The sequence below is a fragment of the Sminthopsis crassicaudata genome, chromosome 4 (assembly GCF_048593235.1).
Source record: "Sminthopsis crassicaudata isolate SCR6 chromosome 4, ASM4859323v1, whole genome shotgun sequence".
NCBI classification, from domain to species: domain Eukaryota; kingdom Metazoa; phylum Chordata; class Mammalia; order Dasyuromorphia; family Dasyuridae; genus Sminthopsis; species Sminthopsis crassicaudata.
Window position 1 is genome coordinate 401,378,648 of NC_133620.1, and position 27,406 is coordinate 401,406,053.

General features: G+C 35.3%; 1 protein-coding gene across 1 annotated transcript in view; it reads left to right on the forward strand.

The window, feature by feature from the left end:
- The first annotated feature begins 57 nt into the window (after positions 1–57).
- The window catches only part of ACBD3 (acyl-CoA binding domain containing 3), a 41,280-nt gene continuing 13,931 nt past the window's right edge, over positions 58–27,406 (forward strand). The window contains exons 1-3 of the mRNA XM_074262612.1: positions 58–424; positions 22,384–22,525; positions 23,310–23,450. Of these exons, the coding sequence (XP_074118713.1) occupies positions 112–424; positions 22,384–22,525; positions 23,310–23,450 (596 nt within the window). The 5' untranslated portion in view covers positions 58–111. The remainder of the gene's footprint in view (positions 425–22,383; positions 22,526–23,309; positions 23,451–27,406) is intronic.

The following is a 27,406-nucleotide window of genomic DNA, read 5'->3' on the forward strand; positions in this document are numbered from 1 at the left end:
CCTACCGCTTCCCCTCCCGGAAGTTCCTCTGTGGGCCGGCAGAGGTCAGAGTGCAGCAGGAAGTAGATACGTGGCCGCCGCCTGTCCGCAGCAGAGGAGGCGCAGCCCGAGATGGCGGGGGTGCTGAGCGCGGAGCGGCTCGAGGTCTCCATCGACGGTCTCACACTGAGCCCGGACCCGGAGGAGCGGCCTAGCGCCGAGGGCGCTCCGCTGCTGCCGCCGCCCCCAACGGGGTCTGAGCCCGAGGCGGCATCGGAGAGGCGGCCGGAGGCCGGGGAGAATGAGGCGGCGGCCGAGGGCCCGGCCCCGGCGGCGCCCCCAGCCCCGGCCCGGGTGACAGCGGCGGATGACTCTCTGTGCTTGGAGGAGTTCTGGGGCTTCGGCCTGGAGGAGCTGTACACCCTGGCACTCCGCTTCTTTAAAGGTGAGCCGGCCTTTGGCTGCCACCCGCCCCGCCCACCTCCTCAGCCAAGTCGGAGCACGGTGCCTAGGCAGCCTCCGGCCCGGCCGCCGCGCTTGCCTTCCTAGAGCCGGTCCCTGGGGGCTCGTCCGGGCCCTCGGGCCCCGCTCTCCGCCGAGCCAGCTGCCCCTTCTCAGGTTTCTCGGGGCCTTGCTGCTGCTGCGCAGTTCTAACACTCCTGTCTCCCCTTATCTCTCGGGGTGCTCTTCTAGGTCCGATTCCACCCCAGACCCAAAACCACCACAAACTTTCTGTGCTTCCTTTGACAGCCCTCTAAGTACGCCACGTTGTTCTCTCTTTGGGGGGTGGGGTAGGTAGGGAGAGAAGCTTTTTCCTGAACTTCCTTCTACTTCCCGGAATTTCGGAAATTCCCACGCAGAAGTTGCATTGGATTCTCTGGTATGATTGTGTCTAGGACTACCTGGAGGCAGGACCGAGCCCACCCCGGGTAGCTCCTCCTCCTTTTCACACCCCAGGTGAAGGACTGAAGGAATGTTTGCTCGGTGACTTCTGGGCTATTATTACAATCTTTCTCCCAACTTCAAGTATGCGGATTCCGTCTGCTATTCTAGAAACTACTTCTCTTTTTCCACCCCAACATACAAGTAGTGTTCCGTGGTCTGTCTGTGTGGTTTTCTACCGGGTGGGGGAAACTTTGAATGATTGATTTGGTCCGTGAGGGTGATGTCCTTTCCCAGGCAAAATCATTGGGCTGCTATGGTAAGGACTGTAAGGATAAAAGAGCAAATGTGATTTATTTGGGGAAATCTGGTTTTAAATACTGCGTAGTAACTTAACAAAGTGCTTTCCTCTCACAAACCCTTTATTTATTTTTCCCTGAGGCTGGGGTTAAGTGACTTGCCCAGGGTCACACAGCTAGGAAGTGTTAAGTGTCTGAGATCAAATTTGAACTCGGGTCCTCCTGAATTCAAGGCTGATGCTCTATCCACTGCGCCACCTAGCTGCCCCTCTCACAAACCCTTTTTAAAAAAGTTGAAATGGGAAATTGAACAGAAGTTGTCAGTTCCCCATGATTATGATTAACATTTAAGTTAAGAGGCCTCGTGGTCATCTATTTCACTTATGCTTGGAAATCCCTTTCACGTTGTCCTGGACTGATGTGGATTTCAAACTCTGAGCGCTTGACTCTTTAATTTAGAGGTCTAGCCGATAATCCACGATGTTTCCCATTTGTATGTTACTGTAAATACTTTAGAAGTAGTTTTTGAACAATCTTACCTGTTTATTAGAAGTGTCACTAAGCTGCCTATGACTTTAACTGGTTCAGACATCTCTTACTTTATTAATTGACCAGGTTGTGGGCTAGGTCAAACTGTTTAGAATTTATTGCACCCTATTGTCTTCACTTTATTCACAGTAAGAGTTAATTGTGGCTGTGCTCACACTGTTTAGAGAAATGATCATGGAGAAGTAGTTTTAGCTCTTATGATTTAAGTGATCAGTGTTCAGTGCTGCCTTCTCCTTTTAGTGTTTTGCATATAATAAGGCTCTAATAAATGTCAGAACAAACATTAAGTGTCTGCTGTGTACCAGCACTGTCTTAGGGTGTTTGAATTGAATTGTAAAGTAAAATGATCATAATGGCAAGACATTTCTTTGGAGGGAAATCATCGATTTTATCAGTATGTGGGGAACTCCTAGTGTAGACTATTCTTCCACCAAAGCAGATTAGGCATTTTTCTGTAATTTAGAATCTTAGTTGCCTAGGATCCTTGAGAGATTAAAATAACTTGTCCAAGGCCAGACAATTGATTTGTGTCAGTCAGAGCTTAAAGGCACATTTTCTAGTCTATCTTCTGTGCCTTGCTCTGTCTTTGTAAACCTCATTTACATCAAGGTCAGTAGTCTCTATAGTTCAAAATACTGTTATCTTAAGTTTTCAGCCTCCACAGACTATAACAGAATTGGAATAAAACTGGTAGAATAATTTCCTCTTGTATTAAGAGATGCTAGATTTAAATTACACTTGTTATACTTGGATAGTAGAACTCTCTTCTGAATGTATGAAGCTCTTTCTTGGTGCTAGAAATCTCATATCTTGAAATAAAAGCCACTTGATATGTAGAGGTTTTTCAATTTCTGGTTTAAACTGCCTCAAGCTAAGGCCAAGTAATTATAGTAAGGAACCAGTACAGTAGTGATTAAAGGTCTCCTTCATTTCTGGATCATTTGGCAACAAAGATGCTTAGTATGGCAAATGCCTAATTGAAAAATAAAAGGGAGGGACCAAAAGTGGTCAGAAGAAATGTACATTGAATTAATGGAAAAGTAAAATAATGGAATCATTGCCTTTCCTTGTCACCAAGGATTTTGGTTTTTTTCCCCCAGCTTGCTGACCTAGTAAAACTACATGGGCTTTGATTCATTTTTCTAAAATGGTACTATTGCAAAGTGAAATTTCCTTTGGGATTAGTGACACAATCATTGTAATGTGGATTTGATTTTTGCTCAGAAAAGTTTACCTATTCTTCAACAGGTTTGAGATATGAAATATTCCTTTTTACTTGATAGAATAAAACTAGACTTTGGAAAGGAAGATATCTTAGTCCATTTGAAAGATATCATACTGGGAATCCAGACATCATAGCTTTACTACAGGTTCTCCTACCACTGTAGGCTATAATCCTGCTAATTAATCCTCTGCACTTTTGCATTGCTGTCCATTAAGGGGAGGGGGGAAGAAAATAACTTTATTTTACCACAAATTAGTATGAAGATGAAATGAAAAACAGATGAAAAAAATTTGAAAAAGTTAAATGTAAGCATAAAGTGGGGTTTTTTTGGTTTTGTTTTTTAAAGCAAATTTTATTTTAATGGAGTCAGGAGACAGAATGTAGAGTTGAATAAACTTTTTCTTTTTTTCTTTTTTTAAGCTTTTTGGATCAAGATGAACAGAAGGAATAAACTTGTGATCTTTAAGAGTTACAGACCAATTAGGTAGAATCTAGTTATGGGATAGAAGAAATTAATTAGACTAAAATCATTTCGGGGTGGACAAGAAATAGGCTACATGGATTGAAAATTAAGTATTTTTGAATAATTTTTAATCATTCAGAAGTTATAAATATCTAAAAGAAAAGTTTAGAGGAGGAGAGACAAATGAAGATCACCAGGAATTTTAGCTGGGTTCAATTTGAGTTGGATGCTACCTGTCTGAAATATTTTTTTTGTCCCTAAAAAAAAAAGTTTCACTTTTTAAATTTTGATTGACAAACAACAAAGGAACATTCTATATGCAAAGCAGAATAGAAAAAGGAAATCTAAAATATCTTAATTTCTGAATAATTAAAAATAATAGTAACTGTCTGGGTTGATGTCAGACTTTTCTGGGAAATTTTTCAAATGGCAATAAGAAAATGTGAGTATTGAAGCAACCTTTTCATGATTCCTACATAGGGATATATTTTAAAATGTGCTAAGTATTTGAAACTTTTCTGTGATGACAAAAAAACTCACACCCAAAACCTTTCAGGGTTTTACATACCTATGCAACCAGCAAAAAATTTAAGTGTAGAATCTTGATGTTACTGGTTAGACATTCGTTTGTTAGGCCATTTTCCTATTCCTGGAACAAATTAATTTCATTCTTTGGGATGTTTCATTTTCAATTAATGCAGTAGTTGACTAGAAATCATTTATACGGTTTGATTTTTCTAACTAAGAGCACTGGGAATTATAATTCTCAAAGAAACAAAGAATTTTTATTTCAGTGCTCATTGTGGACCAATAACCGGGAAGCTGCTTTGCTTTTTATCCCTCTTCATGTAACTCATTTGCACGTGCTTTATGCCCTTGCCTACTAGATTGTAAATCTCTTGAAAATAAGGGATGTTTTGTTTCTCTCAACTCTTCTGTGCTACTCCCTCTTGCACAGTACAGGTCTTGGCTTAATAAATGTTAGAATGACTGTTTCTGAATGGAATCACAAAGGAATATATACTTTAAAAAGAAATCCTAGATTCCAAGCAAGCGTTTGCTTTTGCTTTTGTGCCTAAACTTCTTTTCTTGACATCTTATACATTTTTATTTGTTATACTAGAGGTAATTGAATTTGGAAAAAAAATTTTTTTTAACCTTGAATTTATCATGTATATCTTATATGTCCATAGCTATTTGCCTGTTGTCTACTATGTTAGAATATGAATTACTTGAGAGCAAAGATTGTTTTTGTCTTTCTTTGCATGAACCAGCCCTTAGCACAGTGCCTAAGTACTTAAATGTTTGTTGACCATCTGATGTCTTGAACTGAGCTATTTAAACTTTTCAAAATAAAGAAATTATATAGGTTTTTCTATCATGTTGAGGACAACAGCTGTTTGTTAACTGACAATTATTATTATCAATAGACAATAGATAATTTTGTGAAAATTCTAAGGTTTTTAAATTTTTCTTTGACTTTCCTTAAACATTTCTAAGGATTTAAAAACAAACAACCACAACCACCACCACTGCCACGACAAAACATATTAGAAAATAGGAAATAGGGTTTTAATGGGGGTGAAGGAAGGATGTTGAGAGAGTTCTCAAGAGCAAGGTAAGAGCAAAGTCTCAATTTTTCCCCCCAAGGTCATAAGTTATTTGAAACTGTCACTTGAGGTTTTCATTTTCATGCACTCATTTTTCACCCATCATCTGTACAGGTATACAGCCAGCAAAGTAAATGTATGTCTAGAGGGCCAGGGGAGAAGTATGGAGTCACCAGAAAATTTAGCTAGGCCTCTGGCCAGTTCAGCCTTAAATTCAGCCTTAAAACAATTCTGTTCTGATCTGTTAGTTCTTACCCAGTTAGTTTGAAACCAAGATATTTCTTATTTGGAGGTTATCTTGGGTCAGTTTCCAAAAGCTCAATGCTTTGTAACTGAATCAGCACAAATTAACATTCTTTTCATATCATAAAGACTCTTAAACTAAGTTTACTATCAGCTTTAGAGATATTTTGATTGCTAGTTGTGAGAATTTCGCATTACACTTAATTTTTCTAAAAATTAGGTTTTTTTTCTTTACCAACCTAATTAATTATACTTGGTTTTTCATACCAGTCTAGCATTAAGGCAATTTAATTGATTAATTAATTCATTTATTTTATTATATCTTTTTATTTACAAAACATATGCATGGGTAATTTTTTCAACATACACCCTTCAACAAAACCTTCTGTTCCAAATTTTCCCCTCCTCCTACCCCCTTCCCTAGATGGCAGATAGTCCAATACATGTTAAATATGTTAAACTATGTGTTAAATCTAACATATGTATACATATTTATACAGTTATCTTGCTGCATAAGAAAAATCAGATCTAGAAAGAAAAAAACCTGAGTAGGAAAACAAAAATGCAAGCAAACAATAACAGAAAGAGTGAAAATGCTATGTTGTGGTCCACACTCAGTTCCCATAGTTCTCTCTCTGGGTGTAGATGGCTCTCTTCATTACTGAACAATTGGAACTTGTTTGAATCATCTCATTGTTGAAGAGAGCCATATCCATCAGACTTGATCATCATAATAGTATTGTTGAAGTATATAATGATCTCCTGGTTCTGCTCATTTCACTCAGCATCAGTTCATATAAGTCTCTCCAGGCCTTTCTGAAATCATCCTGTTGGTCGTTTCTTACAGAACAATAATATTCCATAGCATTCATGTATCACAATTTACTCAGCCATTCTCCAGTTGGTGGGCCACTACAGTTTCTAGTCACTACAAAAAGAGCTGCCACAAGCATTTTTGCACATGTGGGTCTCTTTCCCTCCTATAAGATCTCTTTGGGATATAAGCCCAGTAGAAACACTTCTGGGTCAAAGGGTATGCACAGTTTGATAACTTTTTGAGCATAGTTCCAAAGGCATCTTATTAAATTTAATTTTAAATTTTTTTGAGAGGGGCTTAACTCAATTTTTTCTGGACATTGGAAGTTTGAAGGACAAAGTCCTTTATTTCATCTTCTTTGGCAGCACTATCCTTAAATCATTTCAGAAATAGTTGAATATTCTTTCTTAATTTTGGTACCTATTCTATATAAGAGAGAAGAGGCTTCAGAATTTTTTTTTATAATTATTCACATGTATGAAGTGATATAAGATTTATAAAGCACCTTTCTCACCATAGTCCTTTTGAGATTAGTTTGTATGTATTATTCTTCCCATTTTTTAAGATGAGAAAACTGAGGCTTAGGGAAGTATCATAACTTGCCCAAGGTCACATAGTTCATTAATATCAAAGTTTGAACCCAGGTGCCCTCCATATGTTGTGCTGCTTCTTGGGTTAGGAGCAGATCAGTTGATTATAGACTTCCACATTTTGGCTGGGTGGCTATAATTACATAATTACTGTCAAATTCTTTAAATAGAAGAAGTTTCAGAATTTTTGTTGTAAGTGTAAAGTCATTACGCTAACAAATTAAGCAAGAATATAACCTAGAAGTTGTCTCCTGAATCACTTAGGACACTCTTATATCCTCAATCAGCCTCTTTTACCCTCTGAATAGGTCATTGAATAAATGAGAGTATCTCTGTGTGTGTGTGTGTGTGTGTGTGTGTGTGTGTGTGTGTGTGTAACACATATACATATATATTCCTCCTTGTTTATATACTTATTTTTTCTGTAAAGCTGACTGAAGTTTGACATATTTGTCAGTTGCCTTCTAAGCTGTTTCCAAGCCCCTTTAGGCTAATTTTTAAGGTAAAACAATCTAATTATATTTCATTATTGATTTTCATCAGTTTTGCTGAAAATATTTCTTTCTCTTTCTTCTTTCTTCTTTACCATTTCCATTGCTGTCAGTTAAATCAGGGTCACATCCTGGGCAGGGGGGTAAGGAAGGAGTGTTTTTATTAATTAAACTATTAGAAGTTTTCTCCTGTTCAGGACCGTAAAAGCATATTTTTACCCTTTGAAAAAAATACTCCATGGTGAGTAGCCAGTATATTTCTAACTTGGTTAAAAAAAAAAAAAAAAGAAAAAAAATAAGCTATTAATGTTTATAGAAAATAGAAATATTGCCTTCTGATTTTTTTTTTTTTTTTTTCATATTTCTCCTTTTTTTTTCTTTTTTTTTCTGGCTAGGCACTTGGGGTTATGATTTACCCAACATATCATACAACTAGGAAGTTAAATGTTTGAAGACAGATTTTAACTCGTCCTCCTGTCACCAGAATGTGTACTCCATTCACTGAGCTATCTAACTGCCCCAGTATTCCTCCTTTTTCTTAAAGAGCTCAAGGTTAACCTTAAGAATTTATTAAAGCGAGGGGGCAGCTAGGTGGCGTAGTGGATAGAGCACCAGCCTTGAATTCAGAAGGACTCGAGTTCAAATCTGGTCTCGGACACTTAACATTTCCTAGCTGTGTGACCCTGGGCAAGTCACTTAACCCCAGCCTAAAATTAAAAAAAAAAAAAAAAAAAAAAGAATTTATTAAAGCAACCTTATAATTTTATTTACTATTTAAATTGGCTAAAGGTTTAGACTCACAGAGACTCTTAACTTGTAATCCTTGAACTTGACATTTGTGTTTTCGGTATAGTTTCCTTTGTAAGTCCTGTATATTTTATACATTTAAAACTTGATTCTGAAAAGAAAGAGTCCACAAACTTCAAACTGCTATAGGATACATGAGAAAAAAAATTAAGAACCCCTGGTTTAGAGGATATTATGATATTTTTAACAGGCATGAAAATAATTTCTCTCCTCATCCCACATTCTAGTTAAACTCCAAGGACTGTTTTCACATGTGACATTTTCTTGGCAAATATACTGGAGTGATTTGTTCTTTCCTTCTTCAGTGGATTAAGGCAATCAGAGGTTAATTGACTTACCCAGGGTCACACAGCTAGTAAGTGTCTGAGGTCATCTTTGAATAGGTTTTCCTGACTCCAAACTCATTGCTCTATCCACTGAGTTACCTGGCTGCCTCCCTGTTTCCACTCTCCTAGGCTTAAGTTCATTCTTCAGTTGTAGAACATGATTCTTAAAAGGTATTGTGTGTTATTTTGTCTTTGGTGATAGGGATCTATAGTGTTTTTAATATTATTGTTCTGTAGGCTAAACAAGACTTAATTCTTGATCTTAAAGACTGAATTAATAAAAAATTACATTTTTCTTTTGTGTCAAAATAGCCTTTGTATATTTTATAAATCATTGTCCTAAAAAGAAATTAGGAAATTTTAGGAAATATTTCCCTTTGCTTATGAATTATGCCTCTTTTAATGCTAATAATGACTTTGTCAAATCACCAGCATCATAATTTTGTTTGTGTGAAATTTTAAGATAATGATAGTCAAGTGCCTGCTTTTTGATTCTTCATGAAAACAACAATAAATCTTTTAAAGAATGATTATTCTTTCAGTCATGAAGTTGAGATGTAAAAAGTTGTTGCTGTTTTGGTTGTATTTCATAATAAAAACAGTTTCATAGTTTTGAAATCTTGAGTTATTCTGTAGTTATTTTTTCTTGTGGTTCTGTAAAGTAGCAAGACATCTTGTCAGACTTAATTAAAGCAAAAGGCAAAGTTAAGTTATTCATCACCTTCAATAAAAATGAGAAGAAAGTCTTTTTAGGAATCTACATATCACCAAAAAATAACAATACTAGTTTTGTTTGCCTTCTAAGACAAAGCTACATAGCATCAAAAACTACAGTAATAACTTGATTTTTTTAAACTCATTTTTTTGTTATTTTATTTTTTCAAATTCATGCAAAGATAGTTTTCAACATTCACCTTTGCAAAACCTTGTAAATTTTTCTCCCTCTCCCTTCCATCCCCCCTTCCATAGACATAGCAAACTAATTATAAGTTAAACATGTGCAATTCTTTTAAGCATTTCTATATTTGTTATGCTGTGCAAGAAAAATCAGTTCAAAAATGAAAATAAACATGAGAAAGAAAAAAAAAGCAAACCAACAATAATAAAAAGATGAAAATACTATATATGCTTTGATCCACATTCAGTCTCTATAGTTCTCTGAATGTGTATGGCAACTTCCATCACAAATCTCTTGGAATTGCCTTGAATCACTTCATGTAACAAGCCAATTTTTTAACATAGGAATAGATAATAAGGTACATTGGAAAGCATTGGTTGGGAATAAAGAATGAAAGAGGCCAGACTTAAAAGATTTACAGAAGTTTCATATACTTATATCATGACTATTTTCTTAGAGAAGACAGGACATGGTGAGCAATGCATAGCATCATAGATGATGAAATTGTATTTTAAGGGACTGGAAATAATGTAGGTCATCACTTGAACAGCTGTTTAGATACTTGACTTGTTAGAGTAAGAATTAGAATTGGGAAAAAGCTAGAAAAAAGAATAATAGTTCATGATAACCTTCCTTTCCAGTACTGGCTGCACCTTAACTCATTTTCCTCAACTCATTCTTTGAGGCTGGGAAGTTGAAGTATTCCTTGCTCTCCATTGTCACTTCCAGGTTTCCCCCCTTCATCCATCATTCAGAAATCTCTCCTTTAATATTCATGTACTTCATATCTACTACCCTATCAGAATCCTGGTTGCTGTTGCCTGTAGATTCCCCTGTTGAATTTGATACCTGACATAATTTTTTTTTCTTCCAACTTCTGCCTTCATAATAGGGTACTTCAGCATACATATTGGCTCTCCCTCAAATACCCTAACCTTACTTACCATCATCCACATGTGTACTACACCCACATTTAAAAATTCTGAAATCCTCTTATTGAACCATTTATCTGTTGGCTTTTCATCTCTCCCTCTGCCTTCCCTTACATAAATCTGTTCCTTGACCTTTCACTGACTACTCTCTCCTTTTTGTCTTAACTCTACCAGGTACTCCTCATTTGAATCCCTTTCTCCCTGATATCACTGATTAAGTGTAGCCAACTTCAGCCTTGGAGCACTTTCACCATTCAACACCTTCTTTTTTATGTATGTACTACTGAATGAAGATGGAGAAAAATCCCGTATCTAACAAAATCCAGTACAAATCCATAACTTCAACTGGACTCTCATTGAAACTAGGTAATCCTCTCAGACAATGACTATCATATCAACACACTATCCTACTTTCCACAGTGACTTTTCCAATTCGAACTTTCCTTGCTAATTCCCAGTCTCATATATTCAACTTCTTTTGAACCTGAATTTCAATTTCTTTTTAACTGGAGGTCCAGTAGATATCTTAAACTCATTATGTCCCAATAGAACCCATCTTTCCCTTTAAACTCTTCCTCCTTTCCCCTCATATTTCTCTTGAGAGTAATGCCCTTGAAGGCAGCACATCCTCCTCTCAGACTTGCCACCTGGGATTCATCCTGGATTTCGTATTATCTCTTCTCCCTATATTCAAGTTGTTACTAAAGTCTGTCGGTTTAAATTTTGCAACAAATCTCAAAAGTATCCCTTTGACAATGCCTTGATATAGCTCCTCATCATCTCACACCTGGACCATTGTCATAGTTTACTGGTAAGTGTGCCTGGATCAACTCACCTTATTCTGGTGAATCCTCCATTTTACTCACAAAAGTGATTTTCCCAAAGCACAGTTCCGATCTTGTGTAACCCACCTCTTCAGCCCCTAAAATAAACTCCAGTGACTACCTATTGTCTTCAGGAATAAATACAAAATGCTGTTTTACTATATACATTCGCTTTATAACTTAGCCCCTTCCTACCTTCCTACCAGTGTTTTATATCTTACTTTCTGACGTGCTCTTTGTTCCAGTGATGCTGGCCTTCTGGCTGTTCCACAAAGGAGACAATTCCATCTCTTGTCACCAGCATTCTCTTTGGCTATCTTTATGCTCTCCCTCCTACTTGTGACCCCCTTGTCATCCTCTTAATCCCAACTAAAATCCTGCCTTCTACAGGAAGCCTTTCCAACCCTTCTTAATTCTAATGCTTTCCCTCTGTTGATTATTTCCTTTTTGTCCTATTTGATATAGCTGTGTGTGTGTGTGTGTTTAGTCTGTCTTGTTACCTCCATCAGATTGTAAATTCTTTGAGATCAAGGACTATCTTTTGCCTCTTTTGGTATTCCAGTATTTAGTCTAGTACCTTAGAAATAGTGGGCACTTAACAGATTGTTGTTAACATTATTGATTGTTAATGGGATATAATTGAAGCATCTAATTCTAATTTATTTAAACAGTTAATGAAAAATAGGCAGTGGATGGTAGAAATGATATTAATACAGATTATAAAAAATTTAATTCATGTAAATCATTTGCCATAACAAGGACACCAAAAGAACACATTAGTCAACAAATATTCAGATTATTTGCTAAGCAGATATGAATGGCAGCAAAAGGCACTATTTAGAAAATAAACTCATTTCTAAAATGTTAGGGAGATAGGTGCTGGAAGATTATGAGTAGTATGTCATTATAAAACAGAAACAAGCAATGGTAGAACAGAATTAATTTAAAGAAAATTTGTTCTTAGGCCTATTTAAACAAAATCAGGATGAGAATGAAAGGAGGAAAACAAAGTATAAGAACTGGGAAAGGATTTATAACAAAATTTGCCATCGATGATATTTCAAGTCACCACGGTTAATGTCACAGGCCTGGGTGTAATTAGCTCCTGGATTAAAAATGCCATTGAACACAGTAAAGGCCAAAAGAGTATGTGAATGAATTCCATGTATTTGTAGGAAATCCATTTTGGAGATTATGTAATTTTGAAGATTGATTCCAAGCTATCTGAAAGAAGAATAGACTCCTAAGATGTGGAAAAAAGAAATCTTGGGCTTTATTAATATTGAAAAAGGCAATTGGGAAAAAAAAAATCAATGAATTTATCTATATATATCTACCTTCTCTAATATATAAAATTTTTTGAGAATCATCTATGCATTTGTCAATGGTATCTTCCATGAGGAAATTAGTAGGAAACAGGTCTTTGAATATGTGTAAAGATAAAAGATATTCACCACAGTGATGGACTAGAATTAAGAAATCAAGATGTTCTATCTCCAGGAAATGACAAGTTTAACTTTTAGTGATCTCAGATTTCCAACGGCCACTATTTTTAATATGACTCCTCCTGTATTTTGTGCAGGGACAAATGGCTAATGCAGTAGATGAAATGCTGGACTTGCAGTCAGATCTGAGCTGAAATGCAGCCTAACACTTTATAATTTTTCATTTTGGGGAAAAGCTCAGATTTTTTTGCTTCTTACTGGTGAATTTTCAATAAAAAGTGTAATTCTTGAAAACACTTAATCAAAACAGTCTCCCTTTCCTCCCAAATAGGAAGCCTGTGATACTAACAAGATAATGATAATATATTTCACCTAAGTTTAGTTGCCATTTAAAGTATTTACATATGTGGTTACACTGTTTGTATTCTTTTGGATTTACTTTCTTCATCTGGTTTCATATTTTCCTCACATTTCTGTAAATTCTTCATTCTTGTTATTTAGGTCTCAATGACATTTCATTGTTGGTGAAGATTAATTCCCATACCACAACTTTTTAGCCATTTACTACTTGTTGGATACGTAATTAGTTTCTAACTTTTAAAAAAATTACAAATTGTGTTCCTTTGAGTATTCTTGTATAGCTTATCAACCAGAATAATAGTATGATGTGGGGGAGGAAATAAAGTCAGGAAAACCTGGGTTGGAATTCATTTAATAGTTTTGTGACCGACGCATTTATTCTGAACCTCAATGTCCTCTTTGGTAAATGGAAGTTAATAATAGCATATAGGGGCAGCTAGTTGATGCAGCGGATAGAACACCAGCCCTCAAGTCAGGAGGACCTGAGTTCAAATAGGACTTCAGACACTTACCACTTCCTGTGATCCTGGGCAAGTCACTTAACCCCATATGCCTCAGCAACAATAATAATAATAATAATAATAATAGCATATCGATCTAGGTTGTGATGAGGATAGAATGAAAATAATTCTTTACCTTTTTAGTTTTTTTCAGGCATGGTGCTTATGAGGAAATTAAAGAACTTCACATTAAAAAACCTGACTTGTATGATACATTTTTATTTTTTAATTATTTGCAACCCTTGTTAAAATATTCCAAAATATTCAAATATCGAAAAGCAGTATCAAGTATTCACCTGGTTTTATCTTCAGTAGTCAACAGCATTTATTTTCTTATCTCCCAGTAATTGGAGATGTAGAATTTGAAGAGCCCTTAGAAGTCTCTAGTTCAGTCTTCTCATTTTAGAGATAAGGAAGATGAAGCCCAGAGATCATACTTAACCATGTTTACAGGCTTTAAATGAAATGGTTCAAACCTAGGACCTGGGGCGCAGTTCAGTGCATTTGCTATGCACCTTTTACCACATACCCATACCTGTCTTTTTCCTTCTCCTGTAGGGTTCAGAAAAAATAATCTAAATTCATTTGACTATCTTTAGAAGTATAGGGCAAACTCTTAAGGAAATGCATGTGTTAGAGAGGCAGCATGGGATAAGTAAAGTGCTACTTCCAGTTGATCAATGATGGACAGAAATAACTACACCCAGAGAAGGAACACTGGGAAGTGAATGTGAATTGTTAGCACTACTGTCTATCTACCTAGGTTACTTATACCTTCGGAATCTACTACTTAATGTGCAACACACATATATTGTATCTGGGTTATATTGTAACATATGTAAAATGTATGGGATTGCCTGTCATCGTGGGAGGGTGTGGAGGGAGGGGGGGATAATTTGGAAAAATGAATACAAGGGATAATATAAAAAAAATTACTCATGCATATATACTGTGGGAAAAAAAATTCTAAATGAAAAAAAAAAGATTTAGGATCATCACTGTTAAGTTGCAAAATAGGCTGCTGTTGATCTCCTTTGATGTTATCGAAATAAACCACTTTTTGGAGAGGGGGGAAAAAAAAAGTAAAGTGCTATATTTGTAGTCTAGATCAGGGCTTAAACTTTTTCCACTTTGTACCTGAGACATTTTTATGTGACCCCAAGTATCTAAGTATATAAAATAGGTGTGTAAGTCAAACATTTACAGATAAAATTAATTTTATGATCCCATACTCAGTTATGAGACCCCATATGGGCTGAAGTCTCAGAAGACCCGAGTTTCTAGGTTTGTGGTCATGGTCAAAATCATAGCCTATCAATATCAGTTTCATTACCTATAAAATGGAATTATCGATACTTAATAATACCTGAGAGAATTGTTTTAAAGCTCAAAAAAAGTGTATGAAACCTACTTTTCAAACTTGAAAGCATCCACAGAGCTGACATTTGCAATAAGTTGTTATTGTTATGGCTGAAATTGGTAATCCTAAATATCAAAATTCACTTATTGATGAAGAGTGATGGAAATCTCCTAGTGTCAAGGAAGATTTCCATTTCTTTGCTAGAGTTCTTATTATTTGTTGGCATTCTGTAATGTAGAGTGAGAGGTCCTTACTCTACAGCCTTGTTAGATTCTCATCTTAGATAAATGCTGTCTATTTGGTCAAATAGTTCTGTTTCTAGTCTAGTCATTGGGAAGTCCTGTCTGTCTCATTATTCCAGTTGGAATAATTCAAGGGTAGTTCTAGTCAATTTGATAATTGAAAATTACTCTGATGAATAAATTTCTCATTCTTTTAATCTTGGTGTCAGAATAGCATCAGAGGTCTGTAATTGATCTGGCTTTTCAGAGATAGATATCACCAATTAGAGTCACTTTATCAATAGTTTTCACTGAAAAAAAATTGAATCATTGAATTTGTATGCATTTTTGCCCTTACTCTGAAACTTTATGCACTAAATAATAGAGATCATTTACTTAGTGTTTTGCAAAACACTTCATTTACATTTGCTTCTCATAACAGTCCTATGGAAGAAACATGTATGTGTGTATTTATATGTATGGTTATATATAAATGTGTGTGTGTGTGTGTGTGTGTGTGTGTGTGTGTGTGTGTGTGTGTGTGTATGAGATCTGGAAAGGGCTCAGAGGTTTTTTTGATTTGATCTCTACATTTTACAGATGATGAAACTGGTCCAGTGATTTGCTTAAAGTCAAGAGACAAGTAGCTACTTCAGCTGGTATTAGCTTCATTTTATAAAAGAGGAAAAGGAAGCTCAAGTAAGATGAAAATTATCCTTGGTCACTGAACCTGAAGTATCTGAGGTGGAGTTTGGAGGTGACCCTTTTGACTGCTCCTCATTGTTTCTCATGTTATTTCTGTGGTAATAGGAATGCCAGTCTCCCCCCAAAGAAAGAAAATTATCTAGGTCTTGTAAATTAATTATTTTTAGCATCAGATTGAGTTAGTTTCTTATGAAATTACGTTGGAATCATTTGTCACAAATTTCTGTGACTGTTGCCTTTGTTATGTGCCTCTTTAATTTTATTATTCTAAACTAAAGCCATTCTCAATTAGGCTATAATTTTGTTTCAGCTTTAGATGGTATCTGGGTGGTGTTTATGCCGTTCTCTTTGTAGGATTACTAATAAGACTTTCTGCAGGTATTTTCAGAATATGTGCTCTATTCTTACCCATATCTTGTTACTCATTTTCCTGTTTTTTGTAATGGCTAATTTAGTACAGATAATTGTAGGGGTCTGTTTTGCTGAGTACAATGCTTTATATTGTTGCACTTTTCTATGGTTTTATCGTTAGAAATATTGATCTTTAAAAATACCTTTTAAATATTTTAATGCTATTGAGCCTCTATAGAAACTAAAGCATTATGTGCATTTTAGATGGATGTGAGAAAGTAACACTATCAGCCACTTTTCTATGTGAGGTTTTAGAGAATTGTTTTTAAAATTCAAATGTTCCTGAGCTTCTCAGTTCTTTCTTTTATAAAATGGGAGGATTAGATTAGAGTTCAAAGAAGTCCCTTCCAGCTCTAATTTTATTAGTGTTTTTCTCCAACTTTACTGGTAGCATCCTATGTATGGTATGTAGGCCAAGGAAGGGCCTAGTTCTGGCTCTGCAAGACCCTCCATTTTTATGCCCATCTTTATGAAATTTTTAAATGGGATCATGGTTGGGAAGACTTTTGAAAACTATAACAGGCTACACATATATTACTCTAAGATATGGCATTTATTCTTCTGTTTACTATGGAAATAACAGAGTAGGAAAGTTAGTCCTACCTGTAATGTAACAATTGAAGTTTTGGCTTGCAGTTTTCTTTTCATTATGAATAAAATGACCAATTAAAGACCTCTAGTGTAATCTGAGAGGAGTTAATAGAGATTTTAAAATAGTTCTTAGTGTATTAAGCTGTGTCCTGGAATTGTATTACATCAACATTTTCGTTTGCCATTAAATTTTTTTAGGTACATTTTGTATGTGGGTGAAGTAAACATTAAAATATATAGTGCTTTTTTTTTCTTTTTTGAACATTTTGGGAGGAAAGAAAAATTTTATATAACAGAATGTGCCATTGAAATTTGCTGATAATCAGTATTTTTTATTTATTTGCTTGAAGTACACATCATTTAGGAAAAGGTTACTTCTATGTCCCTTTCAGGGAATAGGGACTGGTTAGAATTTCTTTGGTAATTTTGATTTTACTTTTAATTGACAGAATGGAAAAAGTTGTCAAAAGCAGCTAATGGTTGGAATGGATAAATTTTGAGTATAGCAGTTCAAGATACTTACACTGTATCAAGTATTTTATCATATTTTTGCAAGCTGGATGCCCTGTTAAAGTATAAAAAACTGAAATTACCATTTGATTCAATTTATTTTTATATGTCACATGTTAAAATGGCCTATTTTAACTGTCATGTTTATAAATGGGTGGTGGTGTTATTTAGTTTTGTCTGACTTTTTGTGATCCCATTTTGGGATCATAGTATCTTGGTAAAGATACTGGAGTGGTTGGCCATTTCCTTCTCCAGTTCATCTTATATTTGGTGGAACTGAGGCAAACTAGTGATTTGCTCAGGGTCATATAGCTAGTATCTAAGATTGTATTTGAATTCAGGTCCTCCTGATTCCAAGGCCAGCATTCAATCCAGTGTGCTACCTAACTTGGACTATACACAGGCAGAGGAACACGTGGGAACTGCTCAAGTGTATGGAAATGCTTGATTAAAGATGCAAGCTATTGGACTCTTAACTTGAAAATGAATCAGCTTTTTAGAAATGTGACTTATGTAAACTTTGAGGCTTTATTTATTACATTTTAAAATTCATATACTCATGGTATCTACAAAATTACAAGGGACATCTGTGGCATTCATCCATAAAAGAGTGCTGATCCTGAAGTCAGGGCCGACCTACTGGTTATGAAGAAAGGCTAGTATAGAAAATTGGATTTGCTGATATTTTGAACAGATGATCATTACACTGCTAAAGAGTTCTAGTGACAAGAAGTTCACCACCTCATCAATCAGTACATTTCATTTTTGACTGGCTCTAAGCACTAAAATATTTAAAATATTTTTCCTTAATATTGGCCAAAGTCTGCTTTTAGGTAACTTCTACAGATTGATCTGAATTTGCCATACAATGTCCTTTGTTTATGTTAACCCTTCAGTTATTTAAAGATATATCTATAATATTTTTCATCTTTCAACTGTTACTCATGTGATAATCTTTTGTGGCTCCTTAAAATCCTAATCACTCTTCAGTATCAACTTTTAGTATTAGTGTTCTTATTAAAATGTGACTTGCAGAACTAACACTTTATTTTGGATATTATCTGACCAATACAGGGAATGCTGTCTTTATGTGTCCATTAATTCAGCCAAAGCAAAAATTAACCTTTTTGGTAAACCTGTTGCATTGTTGACATGCCCCATTGGAGTTAATGGCCTGTTTTAAATTCTCTAGTCTTTCTCCTCATTTGATAATAAACTTGCTTTGACCTGTGATTGAGTAATTGAATGGGGGAGTGGGGTGGGCAAAAGGAGAATATGAAAATTTAGGGCTTTTCATTCCTGTTTAAGTTTGGTTTATCTCTACTTAAAAATGTAGTTATTCCCCACATTTTTCCAGTTTGTCGTTGTTTTTGGAACCCTGTATTGTCTTTCCCAGTATTTCACTGCCTTTTTAAAATAATGTTTCTATCTAAGCCTTTGCCATATCCTTTGTTTTGTAAAAAAAAAACCCTCCCCTCCATTGGGGTTAAATGACTTGCCCAGCTTCACACAGCTACCAACTGTTAAGCATCTGAGGTCATACTTGAACTCAAGTCCTCCTGAATCCAGGGCGAGTACTCTATCCACTGCGCCATCTAGCTGCCCCATATATCTAAGTCTTTGGGGAAAAATTTTTGTTTACTAGTAAAAAATAGAACTGTACTATTGTGTTTCAATAGAACCATTGAAAATTTCTTCCAGGCTAATATAGTTCAGTCTGTTAATACTTTTTAATAGTTTAATTAGTGATATCTAGCCTATATTGGTCCACATTTCCTCATTTTGTTCTTAAGAAATTTCTTGAGAGACTTTATCATATGATAAAGTTTTTTATTATAGCTTTTTATTTACAAGATATATGCATTAGGTAATTTTCCAGCATTGAGAATTGCAAAACCTTCTATTCCAACTTTTCCCCTCCTCCCCACCCCCTCCCCCAGATGGCAGGTAGACCAATACATGTTAAATATATTAAAGTATATGTTAAATACAATATATGTATACATATCCAAATAGTTATTTTGCTGCACAAGAAAAATCAGACTTAGAAATAAGGTAAAAATAACCTGAGAAGGAAATCAAAAATGCAAGCAGACAAAAACAGGAGTGGAAATGCTATGTTGTAGTTTACACTCATTTCCCATAGTTCTTTCATTGGGTGTAGCTGGTTCTATTCATTATTGAAGGAATGGAACTGATTTGGTTCATCTCATTGTTGAAGAGAGCCACGTCCATCAGAATTGATCATCATATTGTATTGTTTTCACTCAACTCCTTTGTTCAGTTTTCTTATATGTAAAATGAAGATTAAAATGCTTTTGGTTGAAATCCATAACTTTTCCTTAATCTTTCAATTAAGTAAGCCTTTAAGGAGGAAATTTGGCTAATTTGGCATGAGTTATTCTTAGTGAATTCATGCAGTCCCCTCCTAGTTATTGCTATATTTCTTTTTAAGTACTTCAATCAGCCAGCCAGTTAATATGCTTTAGGATGTTGCTTGGATCAAGTTTACCAGCCTATAGATTAGGGAATAAATTGGCCCAGCTCACTTTCCCTGCTTGCCTTGCCTTCTCTTGGAAGCCTGACAATGTTTTTTGTTTATTTTGTTTTGTTTTTCTGCTCTTTGACCTCTTGGCAATTCAACTATCACATCTGAATTTCTTTTTAGCCTGGGGTGTCATTCATTCTGGCCATGTATTTTGAATTCCTTTAAAGCATCTCAATGTTCTTTTTCTCCTTACTTGCATTTGATTCTACTGTTCTTTTAACTTTTTCTTTTACTGTTTCTGATCAGAGCATCATTCTTGAAAATCAATCAGTATAAAAGTGTTTATTAAGCTCCTACTGTGTGCTAAAGAGCCTGGTGGATATATCTTCTAAGAGCAAGGGAGATATTGATTTAAATGTTGCCTCTAATGTGTGCTGTCTGTGTGACCATGCCAAATTATTTAACCTCTCTGTCTCCTGCCAACTTTTTGAGATAAAGTCTTTTTTTTTAAATTTATATTTTATTTTATTTTATTTTTTATAATATTATCCCTTGTATTCATTTTTCCAAATTATCCCCTCCCTCCACTCCCTCCCCCCATGACAGGTAATCCCATACATTTTACATGTGTTACAATATAACCTAGATACAATATATGTGTGTAAATACCATTTTCTTGTTGCACATTAAGTATTGGATTCCGAAGGTATAAGTAACCTGGGTAGACAGTAGTGCTAACAATTTACATTCACTTCCCAGTGTTCCTTCTCTGGGTGTAGCTGTTTCTGTCCATCATTGATCAACTGGAAGTGAGTTGGATCTTCTTTATGTTGAAGATTTCCACTTCCATCAGAATACATCTTCATACAGCATTGAAGTGTACAGAGATCTTCTGGTTCTGTTCATTTCACTCAGCATCAGTTGATTTAAGTCTCTCCAAGCCTCTCTGTATTCCTCCTGCTGGTCATTTCTTACAGAGCAATAATATTCCATAACCTTCATATACCACAATTTACCCAACCATTCTCCAACTGATGGACATCCATTCATCTTCCAGTTTCTGGCTTCAACAAAAAGAGCTGCCACAAACATTTTGGCACATACAGGTCCCTTTCCACTCTTTAGTATTTCTTTGGGATATAATCCCAATAACAGCAATGCTGGGTCAAAGGGTATGCACAGTTTGATAACTTTTGGGGCATAATTCCAAATTGCTCTCCAGAATGGCTGGATTCTTTCACAACTCCACCAACAATGTATCAGTGTCCCAGTTTTCCCACATCCCCTCCAACATTCATCATTATTTGTTCCTGTCATCTTAGCTAATCTGACAGGTATGTAGTGGTATCTCAGAGTTGTCTTCATTTGCATTTCTCTGATCAGTAGTGATTTGGAACACTCATATGAGTGGAAATAGTTTCAATTTCATTATCTGAGAATTGTCTGTTCATATCCCTTGACCATTTATCAATTGGAGAATGGTTTGGTTTCCTATAAATCAGGGTCAGTTCTCTATATATTTTGGAAATGAGACCTTTGCCAGAACCTTTCCTTTTAAAAATATTTTCCCAATTTGTTACTTCCCTTCTAATCTTGTTTGCATTAGTATTGTTTGTACAGAAACTTTTTAGTTTGATGTAATCAGAATCTTCTATTTTGTGATCAATAATGATCTCTAGTTCTCCTCTGGTCATAAATTCCTTCCTCCTCCACGGGTCTGAGAGGTAGACTATTCTCTGTTTCTCTAATCTATTTATGATCTCATTCTTTATGCCTAAATCATGGACCCATTTTGATCTTATCTTGATATATGGTGTTGTGTGGATCCATATCTAATTTCTGCCATACTAATTTCCAGTTTTCCCAACAGTTTTTCCCAAATAATGAATTTTTATCCCTAATGTTGGTATCTTTGGGTTTGTCAAAGACTAGATTGCTATAGATGTACCCTTTTTTGTCCTTTGTATCTAATCTGTTCCACTGATCTACTGTTCTATTTCTTAGCCAATACCAAATGGTTTTGGTGACTGCTGCTATATAATATAGCTTTAGATCAGGTACACTTAGGCCACCTTCCTCTGACTTTTTTTTTCATTAGTTCCCTCGACCTTTTATTCTTCCATATGAATTTTTTTGTTATTTTTTCTAGGTCATTAAAATAGTTTCTTGGGAGTTTGATTGGTATAGCACTAAATAAATAGATTAGTTTGGGGAGTAATGTCATCTTTATTATATTCGCTCGGCCTATCCAAGAGCACTGAATGTCTTTCCAATTATTTAAATCTGACTTTATTTTTGTGGCAAGTGTTTTGTAATTTTTCTCATATAATTCCTGACTATTCTTTGGTAGATGGATTCCCAAATACTTTATACTCTCAACATTTGTTTGGAATGGAATTTCTCTTTGTATCTCTTGCTGTTGCCTTTTGTTGGTGATATATAAGAATGCTGAGGATTTATGTGGATTTATTTTGTATCCTGCCACTTTGCTAAAATTCTGAATTATTTCTAATAGCTTTTTAGCAGAGTCTTTGGGGTTCTCTAAGTATACCATCATGTCATCTGCGATAAAGTCTTTATTTAAGTTGCAAAGTATTGTATGCTATTTGCTTTGGTAGAGAGTTTCATCACTGGTAGTTTCTTTTGTACTAATGAAGAAATAAATATGTCAAGCAATGTCCATAGTTACAAACAATTAAGCTTATATTGTCAACTAATTAGACCTTCAGCAAGCAGTTATTTATTAAAAATGTCTTCCTATGTCCCCCTTTCATTGTCTGTTCATTTGCTCTCTGTCTTTTTTGTAGTTACAGTCTAGAATCATATTTTGTATATGTGTATGTGTGTTTTTTTACAGATAAAGATGGCAAAGCATTTCATCCAACTTACGAAGAAAAATTAAAACTTGTGGCACTATACAAGCAGGTTCTTTGGGGTCCGTGTAATCCAGACACTTATCCTGAGGTTGGATTTTTTGATGTCTTGGGGAATGACAGAAGGTAACATGGATTTCCTGCTTGAGGAATTTAATGAAAGGGCTTCAAGACAAGCTGACTAGGAGAGAAATTTGACTTAATGTTGAGTATTGACTTAGGTATTAGAGTCAATTCACTTTTACTTCTTTTTTTTTTTTTTTGGAGTCATCAAATGTTCAGCTTAGTGATATTTTGGCCAGATATTATGGGAAGAATCATTCATTTTGTTATTAATATAACACAATTGTAGTTTCATTTGCTATTTCTTGACCAAGACTCAAGATCTGTAGATCTGTAGATCAGACTTTAAAAAACTATTTTCTTTTTAATAACGAAATACAGTCATTGTTTGATGTCAGTAATCTCATTCAGCTTTCAGACCCTGATTTGCATAGCAGGTTTATGACATAAAGGAACTGCATTAAATATTCTATCCACTTTTTCAAATCTGGTAACTTTTTTTTTTTTTTTGCCTGTGAAAAATTGATGTTTAAGATTTGCCTTATGGTAACTCTCTGGATTAAAGTAGCTTCATACTTGAAGTATATTTTTATACCTAAGCCATGTGAACATAATGATTTAACAAAAATAGTAAATAGTAAATTATTTTAGAAAATAGATATAAGTTTTTATTGGGGGAAGTGGCTGGGGTTTTCATGGCAAAATAAAGTATTTCATTTTTTTTTTATTTACTCCATGGGATTCAATTTAGTGATAGTTGGGAATTATTCATTTTAGAATTATATTTTTAAGTTAAATAAAATTCCTTTTAAGGAGAAATGGTAATTGCTGTTGTTTAATTTTACAGGAAAGAATGGGCAGCCCTGGGAAATCTTTCTAAAGAGGATGCTATGCTAGAGTTCGTCAAGCTGCTAAATAGATGCTGCTATCTGTTTTCAACATATGTTACATCCCATAAAATAGAGAAGCAAGAACAAGAAAAAAGAAGGTGAAATTTAAGGACACAGTTCTTTTCCAGTCGTATATTGATGTTTGCTCTAAGGAACATTGGTTTCATATCAGACAACTTTTTCCTTAGGATCTTGCCTTGTTGCAATTTTTTCTTTTTCTCAGAATGAGCTAGTGTTTTGGAATTTCTGGTTTTCCCTAATTATAGGTATAAAATATTTTATCTACTCATCCATAGAGGTGACAGATTTCTTTTTCTGATGTGACATTTCAATAAAATGGATCACTTTACTTTCGTTATACATGAAAACTTAAATATTTAAGTTCTATTTCATAGCATTGGCTGTGCTGAATACCAAGACTAGTTCAGTCATTCATATTAACCTGGTTTGGCTAATGTGGAGGGTCTGGACTATTTAAATAAAAATGTATTAAGTGCCTACTTTGTTCAAAAGCTAGAGATATAAAAATAAAATTGAAAAAGTCTGACCTCAAGGAATTCATGTTCTTATGAATGACATGTAGAAATAAAATACAGAAAAATAGTAAGATAATTTTAAGAAAGGCAGTGGGACAGCTAGGTGGCACAGTGAGCACCAGCCCTGAAGGCAGTATGACTTGAATTCAAATCTGGCCTGAGACATTTTTAACACTTCCTAGCTGTGTGACTCTGGGCAAGTCACTTAACTCCAATTGCTTCAGCAAAAAGAAAAAAAAAAAGAAATAAAAGCAATAACAATAGGACAATCAGGAAAGGCCTTGTATAGAAGGTGATTCCTGAGTTCTTCTAAGAAGTGAAGATGGTACATTCTAGATATTAGGTGCCATAGTTTTTCTCAGTTATAAAGTAAGTGAATTAGTTGACTTTCTGAGGCCCTTTCCATCTCTGATCTTATCTTCTGACCACTTTAGACAAAGGCATGGAGACTGAATATAGATTACTTCACATAGGAAGTAGCTAGCAGATCAGCTTAATTAGTGATATGAAGTTTGAAGAAGGGTTGGATTTGGGAAGGGAACATGAGTATTCTTTTAGGTATATTAATTTTAATATACTTTCTTGACATTGGGTGGTGATCTCTAGTAGGTAGTTTGTAATGCAGAGAAACATTAGGACTTGGGTTATAGATTTAGGAGTCGTGTAGAATATGCTGATGAGACCACAAAGGGAAAAATTGAAGAGAAAAAAATAAAACAGAGCACAGGATACAGCCTTTGCTGGGAGTGAGTGGAGGAGTATGATATGCATGATGAATAGATAAAGAACTAGATAACAAGCCAAAAGGCCAAAAAAGGTTGGGGGAAGTGTCCAAGAGGAAGGATTGTGGTGGAGGGAGGGGCAAAAAAGAGGGTGATTAACAATGTCTGAGGGATAAAGTAGAATAAAAACTGAGTAAAGGCTATTAAGTATAGCAGGAATGAATTCCTTGATAGGTCTTGTTACAGGGACATTGAGAGTAGGGATAGAAAAGATATGCTAGTTTAAAAGTTTAAGGTAAAAGGAAATTAATTTAGATTCTCCTTTCTGGAAGTTTAATGTGAAAAGGGAAAGTAACATAGGATGAGAGTTTGGGGAGATAGCTAAGTTAAGTGAATTTTTTTAGAGAGGAGAAAGATCTTCAGATGGTAGGGAAGGAACCAATGGCTATGGGGAGGTTTAATATTTAAAATCTTTGTTGAACTGAAAATGAAGAAGGCAATGACCTGAAGAAGATTGGATTCAAGAGCATGAGTGTGGAGGGATTCACCTGGTAATAAGAGAAGCTGTGTATTTATTAGATATTCTAGCAAAGGAGAGGATGGAGTAAAGTAGAAGGAGGTTAGATTGATTTATTTAAGGAGGAGATAGCTCCTCTGCTGAGAACTTAGAGAGGATGAAAGAGAGGAGGTGATTGTAGAGATTTGAGAATCAGCAAGGGTTTGAAATTGGAACTGTTTAAGAGTGTAATTCAGTTAGTCAGGAAATAATAGAAAGACTAACAGTGAAGGCCTGGTGGAGATTAGGTAACATACATTTGTCATAACCCTAGTGGACACAAATGCATGACTTTTTCCATGCATGACTATTTGCATCTCATGATTAGCAATGAAGAAGGAAAATGGTGGGGATAAGATAGATTTGGGGCAGAAGATTCAGAGCTAGTTAATATGATAGTGTATTACTTCACCACAAGGTTGAGTGTCCAGGGAGTGAAGTGACACTAAAATGGTCTGGAATCAGACCAATAGACTGGAACATAGAATAGTGGGGAGGTTGGAAGTCAAGGGTGAAGACAGAGAATTGTTTAGAAATCCTAAAAGGAGAAATGGTGGTAAGAAAAGGACATAGTTAGAAATCATAACAGAAAATTAGAAATTTTTTCAATTTAGTCTTTTTTTTTTTTTTCTAAAGTACCTCATTCATATATGTGTGTGTGCATACACACACATATATATAGTATAAAAAGATTTTAACATACATAATCTAACATCTAACCCTAAATCTAAGCAAAAGAGGCCACTGAATGGCCCAAGTTAGAAGTCCAGAAGCTCAGAGAAGGAGGCAGCATGATTAGAAGAAGCAATACTGGTTTTGAGGTCAGAGGGCTTGGGCTCACTACTCTTTGATCACAGATAAATCTGTTAGTCCTCCTGACTTGAGTTTGGTCATCAGTAAAATGAGGGAATAGACTAAATGACCTCTGAGGGATTTTCCATCCAGATGTGTGCAGGCAGAGCCCTTTGACTCCAAGCCCAGGCACTCTGATTTTGTATAATTAATTTAGTTTTACAGCCAATTGGAAAGAGACAGAACTCTCAAGAGGAAAGGACACTAGAAGCAAGGGTCAGGCCTGACAAGGTACATGGCAGCACAACTCTTCAGAGTGAAAGTCTGAGATCATTCAAGATGGGGCAAATGGCCCTATAGGCCATAGGATGACAGATTTAGACACAAAAGAAATTTGAGGTCCAGAAGCCTAAAATCATACAGGTGGCAAGTGGCAGTCAGGTTTTTTGATTTCATACCACTTTAAGGTTTGCAAAGTGCTTTATATACTTCATTATGTTTGATGTTGGCAGAATTCCCTAGGTAATTGCTAATTATTATTTTCCTTTTACAAATTAAGAGAACTGCATTTGAAAAAGGTCCAATAATTTGCCCAGGGCCACACTTCTAGTTAATGAGGCCCCAAGTCACTGATCAGTCACCAAGATTAGCTTAAACAAAAATCAACTAATTAAATCAGTATAGTAAATACCAGAGGAGGTTATAATACATTTTAGATCCTAATCTCATATAATTAAAAATAGAAAAAGTTTTAGCACTTGTGGAAATAAGTTTCATGTATTTGGAAAAACTAACTTATGAAGTATAGCTCATTGCTTGGGGCAAATAAGGTGCTTCTATAAGAGCTTTACAAATATACATAATTGTATTTTGATATCAAGTAATTCACTATACAAACTTTACATGATAAAATAAAAACTTTTTTTAGTTATATATGTACATTCATTTTTAACATTTCCATATGAATTATGTTAGGAAAGAAAAATCAGAACAAAAGGAAAAAAACATAAGGAAAAAAAAAAAAGAAAGTGAACATAGCATGTGTTGATTTACATTCAGTTTCCACATTTCTCTCTCTGGATGCAGATAGTATTTTCCATCCAAAGTTTATTGGGATTGCCTTGGGTCATTGAACCACTGAGAAGAACCATGTCTGTCATAGTTGATTATTGCACATTCTTGCTGTTACTATGTACAATGTATTCTTGGTTCTGCTTGTTCCACTCAGCATCAATTTGTTTACATCTTTCTAGGCCTTTCTATAGTCAACCTGTTCATCATTTTTTATAGAACAATAACATTCCATTATTTTCATGTACCATAACTTATTCAGACATTCCCTAGATAATGGGCTATAAATTTGGGATATAAATATTTGTTCATTTTCCAATTCTTTGCCACCACAAAAAGAGCTACAACATTTTTGCACATGTGGGTCCCTTCCCTCT